A 14,420-nucleotide genomic window follows, 5' to 3' on the forward strand; every position below is an offset into this window, starting at 1 on the left:
TATAAAAAACATATAAAGAAAGAAGAAAGTTTAAACTAGTTGTGCCTTAATTCATTTCATGGTCTTTTTATTGTTGGAACATATTTTACTTAGCACCAAACAGTCTACGATTAAGCAATACATACGCCAAACTGTCCACGACTCAAATTTTTATGAATTACTTGAATTCTTTTTATTCAACGTCATCTTTCCAAAGTTCTTATTTTAACAAGGCCCAAATATGAAAGATAAGGGTAGTGGTGGTGGCTAGACATCACAAACTGGTCGTGATTGTCATGTTTATGTTATTTTCATGTTATACCGTTATTTTGACGGACAACCTGATAAAGACTTCACCAGTTAACGGGTTGATCTTAAAATTCGAATTTACCAGTCAAATTCACGGGTCGTGCAAAAAAAAAAAAATCATAATTTCACTCGGTCGGCAATATTGCGTTACAGATGGCGCTGTAACACAATATTGGCAATCTAATAACGGACCAAATTCCAATTTCCTAAATCTTCACTTACTACCATGAAACTGATGAAAGGCAGGTCCTGAGATTTAGAGATCATGTACCATTAATTTTTTAAAGTGAAACCTTTTCATGATCTAAGATGACCATGCTGAAGACAACATTTACCTTAAAATGGTCGATCAGTGTCTACCAAATGATCAACAATGGTGCCCCCTCCTGTCTTTGATGATCACCAATTTTCTTTTTCAAATATCCAACCACTTAACATTTAATGTACCTGACCGTGTTCCCGACACACTAAAAAATCTCCCCAAACTAGTGCGCATGGTTGGAGTAAAATAAAAGAGCATGGATGGGAAATGCCAAATGTTAGGCCAGACTTAAGGTTTTCTAGCAAAAACCAAACTCTTTCCACGGCGGTCCGGGGAATGAGTAAAATTAGCCGAACAAGCAGATCATCTCTGGTTAGGCTGCCCCAATTGTGTTATCTTATTGAATTTTTGGCATTAATGTACCTCAAATTCATTCACCAGGATCCTATCGTCTGTTAAAACTTGCAACAAAACCAGTCAAGAAGTCGCATCTCTTCGATGCATAACACCATAAGTAGCTATGTCAACGGCTATGTCACGCCATACGTGTTGGAACACGAAAAAAAGGGCTCTATGCGGTCCCCATTTTGTATAACGTCTCACAAAGGCGTACTAAGATGGGTACCCGCCACAAAACCAGGTTTTACCAATACCAATCACTCAAACACCACCCAAAACTCACGACAAAATACGTGAGTGTCCTGAAAGGCTCGAAACAGAAAAAAACGCTTACCTTGTTCTGTACTTATTATAAAACTCTTGTCACAATTTTATGCAAAAAAAATTGCACTTGAATCAGATGACCATTCCTGAAGTGAGATATGGCAATGAAATCAGGAGGCATTATATGCGTATCTGATGAACAAATGATTTTGTATGGAAGAACTGAGCGGTTAATTTGTCTCTGTCGGTCATGATGGATCCGGTTCCAGCTTTGGTACAATGGCGGATTTGAGATCTATGTGAGAAACACGAACGGCACCAATTAGCCTCTCTGGCAATTCATCTGTACTGTTTGCCTGCAGGTAACCAGTTCATAGTCAGCATACAACATAATATTTTGCTAACGTGAGCTTGCAAGCATTAAATCGAGCAATGAAATAGCGAGAAGCTAGTATCTTAGTGATAAACTAAGTATCGCAGCGAGATCAATTCCATTGGAATCGTTTAAAATGAGGCTGTAAGGACATTGCCTGTGCGAATACTCATAAACAAGAAAAACTAGGCGAAACTGGCCTTTCTACCTTTTAAGTGCCCATTGCCAGAAACGAGACCTTATCAAAGGCAACACAGGATACCCAACACGTGACAATAAACGTGGATCATTATGTTATGGGTAACAAATACAAACAGAAACTGGTAAAAATTTTACTGTAATCTTCAGAGTCTTGCATATTATATCATTTTCGAGACATGTTCCGACAAATTAACATCTATTTTATGATTCAATTTGATCAAAGTCTGACATAGGTAGGTTGAGCTAGGGGTAAATGACATTTATTGTATCTGTAGTTTCGCTAGATATCCACTTCAGTCCATGTACTCTCAAGTTTAGCAATTGAAAGAATGCAGTTTTGTTTGCTTGAACTTGTAATCAACTTCAATCCGTTAAATCAATCAAATGGGAGGATGAATATACGAACTTACAAACGTGCAAAGAGAAAATACACATTTTGGGTAGTCTGGAAACCATGTGCACACATACTACGCATGTTATCTTTCCATCCAGACATTTAATAGATTTGTCAGAACGGTTTTGACAGATTTTAACAGATTATATTCCTTAGTTTCCAGAAATTAAAACTACAGGAACTATAAACGTTAGTTGGGGCTCCTGGTAAATGCGAGTTTCTGAGTTATAGAATAGCATATATGCAATTTTGATTCTCAGAAAATGCAATAAGTACTATCTGAAGTTTTGAAACTTATAAAAGCTAGCAACATTCTCAAAAGTTAACAGCGAGCTAAAAGAAACCAGCAAACAAATCGTTGCAAGAGATACCAAACCCAACTGAAAAAAAAAAATGAAAAAGAAAAAGAAAAAGTAATTTATATTTAAGCGATAGAATAAATCTAAAACCCCCAGAATTAATTGCATGCATACTGTCAGGCCATACACATTCACAGTTAAAGGATATATCTGAGCTTGATGGGGAAACCTAATAAGAAACCATATCTGAACCAGATCTACCAACCCAAGTTATATTTGACGCTGGAAATTTATTTAATAATATTAATTGCCTAAACTATTATTATTTCAATCTGAACTACATAAACTAGGGGCTAGGCCTCATTTATTATTCAATCGATCACTCATTCACTAGTTCAAATGTATTGCTGAACATGCCTTTGATGAACAGTACAGTATTCCATGGTCTATGATCACATATTTTACGAGAAGCATACCTGTACAAGGAAAGCCATGTCAACCACCAATGAGGTAATTACGCCAATTACCAGCCCCAAAACCCCATTAGCGACAGTAGATGAACCAATATCCACATCAATCTGCAGAATAATAAACCAAATTACGTATTTATACTGAAAGAACGTTGCCAACCACAAGACCCAATAAGTTAATAAAAATGCAAAAAATATCTGGCAAGAATACATTACTTCTAAGTACTTAGGACCACGGATATAGTTGCAATCAACAGCTTTTCCCAACAAACAAGGAGTGCTTCCAACACTCTGGCGGACAATCCATGAACCCTGCATGGTTCCATAAATAATGTTAATAATATACATCCATAAAAGAACCTCTTTATATGGTACAAAAAGAATATAAGAGGAGAAGAACAAAATAAAAATAAAAAAAAGAAGGAAGAAGTGTGGTGAGAAACACAAAAAATCAACTCTGTTACAAGAATGAAGGGAAAAGAAATTTCATCAGTAACCCCACAGCTAACATTTTATTAGCAGAAAGTGTATGCTAATATGATACTATCAATTGACATATTGGCCATCTTATTCTTAATACAAATGAAGGATGAAAATTGTTGTGAATGTCGCGTTTAAGAATGGGAAAAGCAGAACAAACTCGAGAAATCGAAAACAAAATAACCAAGATAAATACACCAAGAATTAACGTGGTTCGGCTACATGTGCCTATGTCCACGGGATAGCAACAACAATCTTTCACTATACCAATAATGAGTACAACCAATAATCTTGCCAAGTCTCTAAAATTAAGAACTTGACGATAAACTTGAAAGAACAAGAACAAGAAATACACTCTTTTATCTCTTTTCTTTTCTCCCACACACAGTTTGCCCTTACAATATTCTCTCACTCTAATCCCTTGAGTGGTATACAAAATATTGTTTTGTTCCCATTCGAAACTAGTACAATAGCCCCCTTTATATAGAAGGTCTTCTTCAATTAGGTAAACAACTTCAATTGGGAAAAAACCTCTAATTGGAAAACCAACTCAAATTGTTTGGGAAAACAACTAAATCCTCTAAGTCTATAATTTCTAATAGACTTAGGACAACTCATCATGGGTTGGAAAAACCCAACAAAAATGACAAGGTCGGGTGAAATCATTCAAACCATAGCGTAAGTGATTCGTGACTCGTGACTCGTGACTCGTGACCACCTAATCCCTTCCTAACCGTCTCCCAACTAGACATTCCCACCTGCAACCCTTTTGACACCCTTCAAGAGTAAGTTGGCATTACTAATGATCTTCAACCTACATTAGTTCCCTGATAAGTCTTTTGTGAAGCCCAAGGACTAGCCTAATCATTACCATATTGCTCAGCTATTGAACTAATTTGATTCACAAAGAACATACTCTCTCAAGCTCAAGAACTAGCCTAGTCATCACAGGTCGTTCTAAAATGGAAACTCACTGGTCCTTGTTTCATTGTTGCAACAGGATTCAGGGATAGTACTCAGGCAGCTGTTTGTTTCTGTTTCCTTAGCTGCAAGTGGTAGTGTACAAGCACTATTCTTATATGTGTTCTTGTGTTTTGCTGTCTTTTCAGCTCTAAGATGAGGTTTAGCCTAAGTATACGATTCCCCATACTGTGGCTGTTGTCTACTTTGTTTTGCTCCCCTTTATTCATTGTACAGAAATCCTTGTTAAGATTTTGTTTGTTCTTTTGTTGTTTCCCCTTGGTGCTGTGTTGGCCTTCTTTTCTACCCGGAGAGTATGTGTCCCTTGTATTTTTGTTCGGTCGTGAACCAGGAATGATACGGTACAGATATGTCATCCAAATTATATCCGATTTCTATGCCCCAAAAATTCCAAAATATCACAGCATTATGAACAGATATACTTGTTTTTGCAACTTTATCCTTCAAGAAATTATTTATATGTATAAATTCTGCTTTATTTATATGCATAAATAGTACACAAGCACATTTTTAAGTAAAGGAATCTCCTAAAAGTTGATCAATACTATGATTCATATAAAACTCATGAGCCAAAATTCAAAAAGGTGGTCAGACAACAACAGTCCTGAAATTTGATATGAGCATTCATTTTTTTCATATATAAAGAAACTGATATTAATACCTTTTTAACAGAAGGAATAAGCTTCAGTCTACTTGTACGAAATTCATCATCACCATCAACAAACCGTTGCAAGAGGGATCCAGGTACTAATTCCTTTGTTACAAAATAAAATACCATACTGTAATGTGTTGATGCCGGGACCTGGAAAAGTATAGATTTTTGTCACTCCCTAGATTCCCAAAAATCATTTCTAGATCTGAACCAGATGGAATAAAGCAACTTACTTGCAAATTAACAATTAGAGAGAAAAGCCCTTTTTCTGAGGCAACCTACAGAAAAACTCAGATGTTATTAACAACAAAATAATAGGTAAGGAATATCATCCAAGTCCAGACAATGCCCCAATATAGGTAAATCAAGTGGCAATACAAGACAAAAACAACCCAACAGTATTATATGACACTCTGAAATTTCAATATTTTAACACCAAAATGGAATATCTGCTAATGCCCTATAATGATTACTGATTAGAGTGTAGTTCAATTGTTGAATCAACCCAAGAAGGAATGGAGCTTCTATTACATACTTGTGCTGCACATCCCTGACGCCGAGCAACATGGTCCATTCTTTTTGTGTCTTTAAACCAATCAACAGCAACAAGATCCATTAAATGCTTCCCTGCAGGAATCTTCAGAGAGACATGGCCAACAATGTTATCAGAGAAAGCCTAAAAGTCATTATCAATATATGATGATCCACAAAAATAAGAAACCATATAGGAATGGGCCAATATAAGAGAACCTTTGACTTATCATAACAAAAATGCTTGCTGCGAACTCTGAAGTTGCAACCATCAGAAACATTCCAGCAATCACGAGCATTATCATGGTCATCACGCCGTAGGTTACCCGAAAAACAGGATAAATCAATTTGATCAGCTGGTTCTTCTTCTACGGCTATCATGACAAACATAGTGATAAGGTGTTAAACCCAAATACTCAAACAAGGATCATAGTTTAGAATGAAACAGAAAAGTAATTGTATACCTGTCCTCTTCATATCGTTCTCAAGACCATTTTGGTATGCCTGAAAGTATTAATAAAGAAAATAATAACTCCAATAAATAACTCATATTTAAAAAGAATATGCGGAAAGAAAAAGAGCACTCGTCTGAATCACACCTCTTGTTCAGCCTCAGCAATTTGAAATTCTTCATCTTCGTCCGAGTATTCATCCATCATCACAGAATTTCTGTTTGCGGAATTAACAGAAAAATCATGCAACTTTTGCCCCTTACGTGAAGAAACAGAAGCCGAGGACATATTGACCATAACCGGGATTCTTGGAGGAGCATTCCTTTCATCTGTTTGGGAAAACCACTCACGTAGTCCTATCATCAAAGCAAAGACTCAATTATACAAGAGATAGCTTCCTGTTGATTTTTTCACGTCAGAAGGAACAAGGTTTAAGAAAAATAGAATCCCAACTTTAAATTCCATTACAAGAAAAATATTCTTCGACAATCTTTTATGAATTGTTTTTCGGCTTCCAAGCAGCTTAACTTAAGCAATAAAATTTCTGTTCTTCGATGAAAGAGGAATGGGAATATAGACAAAGGGTATCTAATTGAACAGGAAAAATGGAAATCAATGAGGAAAGTGATACCAAACTGCAATGCTCAAAACTTTGTATTTATCACTAAGTATTGGAATAACACACAGGACAAGAAATTATAACAAGTATACAAGGAACTTACCAGCGACACTATTCAACACCTGAAGAAGACAATGCTGTTGAAAGGATGGGACATAACTCACACCCCATCCTTTCAAATCAATCTGCATCAAATGCTGCACCTGAGTTCTAGGCCTCCCATTTCGAGGTTTAAGAGGGGAAATGTTGAAACCTCCACCTGGAAAAATCAGTACGCATCAGTTTTCTGAACTGAAAAATTAAAACATAAGGGCAAAGATCCCAACTAGTTCTCATCCTTTGCACGATAAGGCCTCTAAATAATGTACAGAACTCACTCTCAATATGTGCCCGCACATATCCGGGCTGTGGACCACAGTTCTCATGCTCCCTAGAACGAAATAACACAACTGCACCATGAAAAGCACCAATTGAAAATTTCCATACACCAATTAACCAGAATTTTAAGCATGGGGAAAAGCATAAAAAATACCATAGCTCCCGTCATCATTTCGACGCCAATAGCGCACATAGCAAAGGTCACGCGGCCACACAACCCTGCAACCAAAAGGAGTCTTGAGCAACAAAACTATAACTGCACACTGCTAACAAGGACATTAGTCAAGCACCTTTCATTCTTAATTACAACGTTCTTCAAAGTTGGTCTGAAGAGATAAGGGGAATCATAATAAAACATGAAACACAAGTCATTATTCACAAAATTTAACCTCCCGTTTGGTATAGGATTTTTTTAAAAAAAATCCAATTTTAGATACCGTATATTCCATTTTTAAGTCATACTTGGTGTAAATTAAAACCACTCGTTTGGTATAGGATTTTAAAACCGCTTTCCATTGGAAAAACAAATTCTGTTTTGGTAGAATAGTTTCTAAAAATAAGAATCTCAAAAACAACCCTTTTTAGGAAATGCACAAAATAACATCATTTTTCAATGTTTTCAAAATACCCGTACAAAAAAAAAATGTTTTCAAAATACAGAAGCACTCATCAATAGAAAAGTTACTCTACATTATGAAAACAATTTTCAGAACTAAAACCAAACATATTTTCATATTTAACATAAATAAAAATCTGTATACAAACAGACTACTCAAATTGTAAGTCTTTGAAAATCAAGTTCAAACCATGAACCAAACAGGCCCCCAAGTTTCCAAATACCCACCTAGTCTCTAAGAAACCATCTACTCATAGACTACTAAATATTATCTCCTACTACATTTTACTTAACAACAGAATATGAAGCTGCTGCCAGGAACGTGGTGATTGAAGAAACAGGAAATTTAAGTTAGAGATTACATTGGGAACCAATCTAGCTGAAGCTTATGGTAAAGTACTGCTGTATGTCCATCAACCTCCTCAACTAAGCTACCATACTGGAAACTGCAATCCCACCTGCAATCATAAAAATATGACAGCTGATACTACAAACATGTTGGCATTGCCATTTGCCACAAAGGAAAATAAGAAAAAAATAGATCAAAGATATTAGGCAGTTGAGAATATATAATCTCACGATTGGTAATCGTAAAGCTTTGTGTGCTTTCTCACTAAATTGCCAACTGGTTTTAGGTTGGATGCATGGTATCAAGGGAGTGTGCTCTTGAAACACAAAAGCAGCCATCTGAAACCATCTTTTACCCACCCAAAAAAGAAAACATCCTAAATCACAGGGTTAAAATCCACATTTCTCTACAACATAATTGCACTATTTTTTCCCCCATCAGAAGCTCAAATAAAGCAAATTGACCATTTTGAAGGTATGATACAATTTATAATCCCATGCCTCGACCAAGGAGAACCCAAAGATGGATCACAAGTTCAATTCCCTTCCATCCTTCATTTTATATGATTAACCTCTTGCAATATGTAACTCTATCCAATACACCAACAATGTATTCTCTCTTTCAATCTGATACCATTAGTTCAGGCCAGACAAGTTTAGATTAAAAAACCAAAGCAGGATTAACATAAAAAGTAGAGTGCAGTTTCATTCTTTTATCTGCATAATAAACTACATAAAATAAGCTATTATAGCAACTCATAAAAATAAAAAGTAAAATTGTAAAAGGAAAACACCTACTCAAACCGTGTTCTGTCCATGCTCATCACAAGCTCAAAAATTTCTTCACAGGTAGCCTCCACCACTCCAACAGCCTTCATGGCTCTACTACAGCTCCTTGGCTGCATATACAGAATTATAAATTGCAGTTGCAACCTAAAACAAGCTGATAGATGGTAAAATATCATAACGTACATAGTGTAAACAAAGACAGAATTCCATACAAGGTAATCTACTTCAAGAAGCTCTTCAAAAATGCGGAGTCCTGTGCCAAAACAAGAATAAGAATAAATCATTATGCACCATGAAAACCATTACCAAATAGGGTAGATGATTATTTTCCAAAATTCCATTTCTAGCATAACAAACAAAGCTCTACGACATGACAGTGGCTCACCATTTTGGCACTGGAGAAGACGCCAATGCTTTTTGGAAAATGCTTGGTTGTTGTTACTCTGGTTTGTCAGATCTGAATCTCTCGTCCAGTCTAATATTGTCTCTGGAGGACCTGCAGTCATCAAAACCGTGAACTTCAGGAAAAGATACCACCAATCAATCCAAAACTCAATGACAGAAAGATATCAGTTTAGACCATTTCCAATTGTTGTTCTCCTCATCAAATTAGGATGAGCATCATCTTCATCTTCCTGGGCGCTAAATCTACAAAGTATTAAGAAAAAACAGATTAAGATAATATAGTTGCATCCACAGCTGGAGACCAATATGACAAGCACATCAAATTCCCAAGAATAGGTCCAACTATCAATTTTTCTTTCTTCTTTACTTCCTTTTTCCTTTTCCTTTTTTCTTGTGACAACAAAGGGACATGTACTTCTAAGAAAATGGCTTCGCAAATTTCCAAGGTTAAGGGAGTCTTTTTGACACGTAGTAAAGGAGTGAATATGAAAACCATGATGAGAATGGTTGAGATGAAAAATTGGCAACACAAGTTCAGAGTTTCATAACCATCTCTATTAGTTTTTTTTATTTCACTTTTTATGTTAGAGATAGAAGGGAAATACCAAAGGGAAATTAGGGATGAGGACTAGCGGATCAAGGATGGTGGTAGAGATGTAGAAACAAACAGTATAAGCAACCAAAAACTATATTGAGTTGTTTTCACGTTCAAGATTTTGTTTTCATGGATGCTTTTTATTTTCTTCCTCCCCCTCTCTCTCTCTCCTATCACCTTTCTTCATCCCTCTCTCCCATTACCTCATATCTCCACAGAAAGTGAACCAAAAACGAAATGATTATCAAACGGGTCCTTAGTTGTTCCAGTTGTTCCAAACATTTAGAATAGCAATAATTTAAATCATTCCATTCTAGAGTAATTACGGAATTGAATGTGATTGCATTTCCATTCCACCATTCCAGTTAAACAAAAGAGGTCTTATTATTCACAGAGGCTGGAATGAATTGGGTAGTACCATAAAGGTGCTACTCATTGCTTAGTAAAAGTAATGTTGGATATGGTAAAGGAAACAGGGCCAAAGTATTGTGAGGATGCTGTCGGCTCAGATTAAACCATAACACTGGGTAACAGGAGGTTTTGGTCTTCACTTTGGGGTTCTATAACGTCAGAGTTCAGAGACATTTCTCTTATTTTTACTCCGGAAGGCAGCTATAAAATTGTCTCTTTATCAAAAACATATTTATATAATATTGTTTGGGAGCTATAGCTTTTGGTCAGTTTCCTTATAGCAATTGATCTTTGGTGGACATCTTGTTCACTTTTTGTACTCTTTTTCTCTTGATAAAATTCTCTTTTTCAAAAATAAATAATTAAAGGGACATGCCAATGCTCATGAAGCACAAAGAAAGGAGAAATGACAAAAAATCCAATGGCCATCAGCATAAAATGTCTGGTCGTATTCCATAAGTTATATTACTTACTGACTTTCATGGTCGGATGAAGAAGCAGTCCTCCCATTATCCATTCCAGATTTGTATTCGAAAGATATATATTTGTTACCATTTGTAACTTGTGAACCTTGATGCTGCACACAGATCAATATGCAATTATTCCTGTATCCATTAGCCCATGAGAAATCGGGAGGAAACTTATTGTCTCACTAGCATGAGGTCCAAAAGTAACTACCTGATCAATGACATACTCTATTTTATCCTTCCATACTAGTGCCTCCTGGATGTTAAATGCTGCCATCTGGAACAGGACAATACCCAAATGAATAAGTATTCGCGACAAAATTTAAGCAGTATGACTTTCAGAACTCAGGATTCAAAACAATTAACAGAAGAAATGTACACACATGCGTATAGGTGAATGTCAGGAGTTCAGAGCAAAACGGTTATGTATAAATACGAGAACACCACAACAACCAACTACAAAATGCTACACTTAAAAATAAAATAGAATAATAATAAATTAAAATAAAAACCCAAGTCCATAACCGGAATAAACCACAGAAGGTGTTTTACTACTTTTGGCAATTCCCATTAAAATAAAAGTCTCCTACTCTCAGACGTATGCAACAACTTTTTCTTATTGGGCCCATTTATACAGCTCCTGATAACATAACAAATTAGAGAGGAGAAAACTTCGCACTATGATCAAGGACAGGAGAAAATAGGTTTTATCTCTAGGGAAGAGGACAAAAAAGATATATCTCTCCTCTTCATTGGATGCTTAAAGAGAAACGGATAGGTGTAAACCCTCCTCTTTAAGATATATAATTAAAATGACAAAGTAATTTCATGGTCACACCCCCAAACCCTGTCAAAGAACTTTTGTTTACCTGAAAGCACTTTGAAATAGGCCCTATTATATCAGACTCCACCCAAGCCCTTAATAAAGTCCAAAATCAGACAGGTCAATGCTCCATAAAGGATATGGATAACTTTTTAATAACGAGAGCTATCTCATGCACAGATAGTTTACAGCTTAAGAATGATAGAAACTGTCATTTTGCAGAAACATAGACATAAAATGCTCCTCGTAACACAAGGGTACATGAGTACCATCTATTAGGCCTTATAATAAACAAGTCACTTCCAAATGATCCTGACCCTAAGATAATCAAATGTTATTGACAACACCAACTAAATTCTATGTACCATCATACCATGTGAAATCAACAATAAATAGGAATGAGTACAAAGAAAATGAAGTTTACAGATGTACAAAATTTAAACTCATTAAACTTTTTTAACCATGCATATATATGAACATAGATGACTAAAACAACATCAAAGGTTTTATCTTCAAGCACTTTCAAAATATGAAAGCGAAAGGGCCCTCACCGTGATTCGAAGGTATTTCTCTTTCTTGTTGTAAACAGACAAAACATATACCATCTGCACCAAAATAATCTCTTTCAGAAAAAGAAAAAAAAATATTAAAAAAATCCATCATTGGGATGAATATCAAAAGCACTGTAGAACTATCATAATTAGGATGGAATGTAAATCAAAAAGTAGATGCAACAGAAACACGGGTCCAAGTACAGCAAAAGCCAATATTAAGTTACAGGCTTACAGCTAACTGATTTTTTCAATATCCTAAGGAAACTTGTATCCACTAATTTTCCAAAACAGATTTAAATACAACATTCAACCATCAAAGAATCAGAAAGTTATTTAAAAAACAAAAAAAAAAAAAAAAAAAAGTCTTTTCTATTTTTTCTGGAAACATTCTAGGTGGCACATAAGCATGTTCACCCAGCTGCCCCTAAATATACGCATAACCTTTAAAAATATTTCTTGAAGTTCTAATTCTTCAAAGGAGTATGAACATAAATAGCACTCTGAGAACACGGTATAATCAATTACAGCACTCCTTTAGACAAGATCATCCAACAATCACCTAAAAACACATGATCACATGATCTGAGAATTAAATATTAGCTGTATAAAAATGTTAAGAACACTAGGATTTAGGCAACGCTTCCACCTTACAAATTAAACAAGTCATCATTAAAGAACCAAACTGAGCTTGAAGATCCAAAAAATACATGAACAAGGAATCCCCCAAAATCTGCAGAAACCAACAACCAAAATGCACACCATCTTCCGCCCCAACCCCTTTGTAATCATCAAAGGTACTCATATTAAACTCCATCCAAATGACCCAAAATATTGCAAACACCAAAGACCCCCTTGGAAAGCATTGAACTGAATACTTAACAGCTCAAAGCACCACTTTGGATAACCCAGCACATAATGAATAATTTAAACAGCTTCAACCACAAATGTAAGGAGTGACAACAGTGAAACATATACATGATCCACATTTTCCTCACCAAATTAATAAATCACCTTTTCGGATTCAATGTCTTTTAACCAGACCTCTTGACCCCTTAGGCGATTTCTACTGACACCAACATATCTACTTTAACCTGATCATGCAACAATGCTACATGTTTGCAAATCACATGTATAAGCCCACGGTTTCTCGTCAATTAGTGTTCAAAAACTTCCATCAACCAAACACCCTGCCCCATCCGAGAAATAAATGATGAAAACAAACAATGCTTAGAACTTCTAACTAAAAGACATATTCTGTATTAAACTAACCGACATCAAGTATCAAGCATTTAACTATTCACATATATGTATATACATTTTCAAATATACATGATGTTCTTCCCATAAACAGATATATATGCGTTTCCGTAAGTAAGAAATGCACAGATTCAAAACAAACAAATTGATTATCTCACATGCCCATGGTGAGTCTTCAATCCTCGATCCTCCACTCTACAATTTCCATCAATTAACAGCGTCTTGATCGGAACCTAATCAAAACACGCAACAAAAACACCATTGACAGTCTTACAAAACAATAAAAAGTTACAACTGAGCTGAAAATTCATTCACCTAAAGATTCACTGAATCAAAAAGTGAAAAAAGTAAATGAGAATTTGCCTGATTATCCTGAGGCTTCCGCTTGTAGTAGGCGAGTAGCCGAGACTCGAGCACGAAATACCGCATGTGAATAAAGGACCGGCCGATCTTCCTCCGCCCGTATCGTACCATCCACCCTTCGTAGACAACCTTGGACGACATCGTTTCAATCCAAACGCTGCCGGAGTCCGAAATCTAAATTTTGAAACCGAAATTCTCACCGACTCGGAAGCTCCGATCGCAACCTTCGCTTCCAGCGAGACCACTCTTTCACTATGTAATCTGATCACTCATCGTTCGAACCAGATTACCGAAAAATCCAGCAAATCTCGACCTAGTGCTCCGAATTCCACATTGAGATCAAAGTAAGGTGGAATTTCGAATTCCTTGAGATCTAGAGGAGAGAGAAATAGGAGAGAGGGAGAGGAGAGAGAAACAGTTAACAGGTGGCGGTGTTATTCAGAAGTGGGTGAAATGGCCGAGAGCCGACGATCCAAAACGACGACGTATAACTTGGGGAGGTCAGCGAGGGGTATGATCCCACGACAGTGAATTTGAGAGTGCGCTTCTGACGGCCGAAAGTGGGAGATCCCACGTAAGTAAAAAAGGCGTGTCCTCGCGAAAGCTTGCCACGTGGAAAAACGTGATGGGAATTTGGAGGTTGTGTGTGTCTTGGCGCCGTGTAAATTCCGTGGCAAAATTTTTGAAAGGGGATTGTGTAGTCTCTGGTTGCCATATGCGAGCATCGCGGACCGTTCGAGGAAAATCAC

General features: G+C 36.4%; 1 protein-coding gene across 2 annotated transcripts; it reads right to left on the reverse strand.

Moving 5' to 3' along the window:
- Positions 1–1,268: 1,268 nt before the first annotated feature.
- Positions 1,269–14,208, reverse strand: LOC103955554 (protein ENHANCED DISEASE RESISTANCE 2). Of its 2 annotated transcripts, none has more exons than XM_009367455.3 (22): positions 13,672–14,208; positions 13,467–13,541; positions 12,049–12,102; positions 10,886–10,951; positions 10,681–10,784; positions 9,383–9,444; positions 9,182–9,292; positions 9,009–9,049; positions 8,806–8,906; positions 8,022–8,117; positions 7,198–7,262; positions 7,043–7,114; positions 6,769–6,924; positions 6,194–6,402; positions 6,059–6,098; positions 5,814–5,968; positions 5,599–5,700; positions 5,297–5,341; positions 5,073–5,213; positions 3,167–3,262; positions 2,957–3,058; positions 1,269–1,569 (listed from the first exon to the last, which is right to left on the reverse strand). In XM_009367455.3, the coding sequence occupies exons 1-22, from the start codon at positions 13,810–13,812 to the stop codon at positions 1,462–1,464; spliced, it is 2,142 nt and encodes a 713-aa protein (XP_009365730.1). In that variant the 5' UTR covers positions 13,813–14,208; the 3' UTR covers positions 1,269–1,461. The 2 variants fall into 2 exon arrangements, with proteins under 2 accessions (XP_009365730.1, XP_009365728.1); XM_009367453.3 differs by having other exon boundaries at positions 9,377–9,444; positions 13,672–14,206.
- Between the last annotated feature and the right edge of the window lie 212 nt (positions 14,209–14,420).

This window comes from the organism of the source record quoted next, unplaced genomic scaffold (assembly GCF_019419815.1).
Source record: "Pyrus x bretschneideri cultivar Hongxiangsu unplaced genomic scaffold, Pyrus_bretschneideri_v1 Contig76, whole genome shotgun sequence".
Lineage (NCBI taxonomy): Eukaryota > Viridiplantae > Streptophyta > Magnoliopsida > Rosales > Rosaceae > Pyrus > Pyrus x bretschneideri.

Bases quoted from the DNA above. Each gene is read 5' to 3' on its own strand.
- LOC103955554 (XM_009367453.3), bottom strand. From the start codon at position 13,812: ATGTCGTCCAAGGTTGTCTACGAAGGGTGGATGGTACGATACGGGCGG. The intron at 6,925-7,042 runs GTGAGTTCTGTA...TGATTTTTCCAG, and splicing joins TGTGCGGGCACATATTGAGA to GTGGAGGTTTCAACATTTCC. The intron at 5,969-6,058 runs GTATACAATTAC...TTGTCATGATAG, and splicing joins GAACGATATGAAGAGGACAG to CCGTAGAAGAAGAACCAGCT.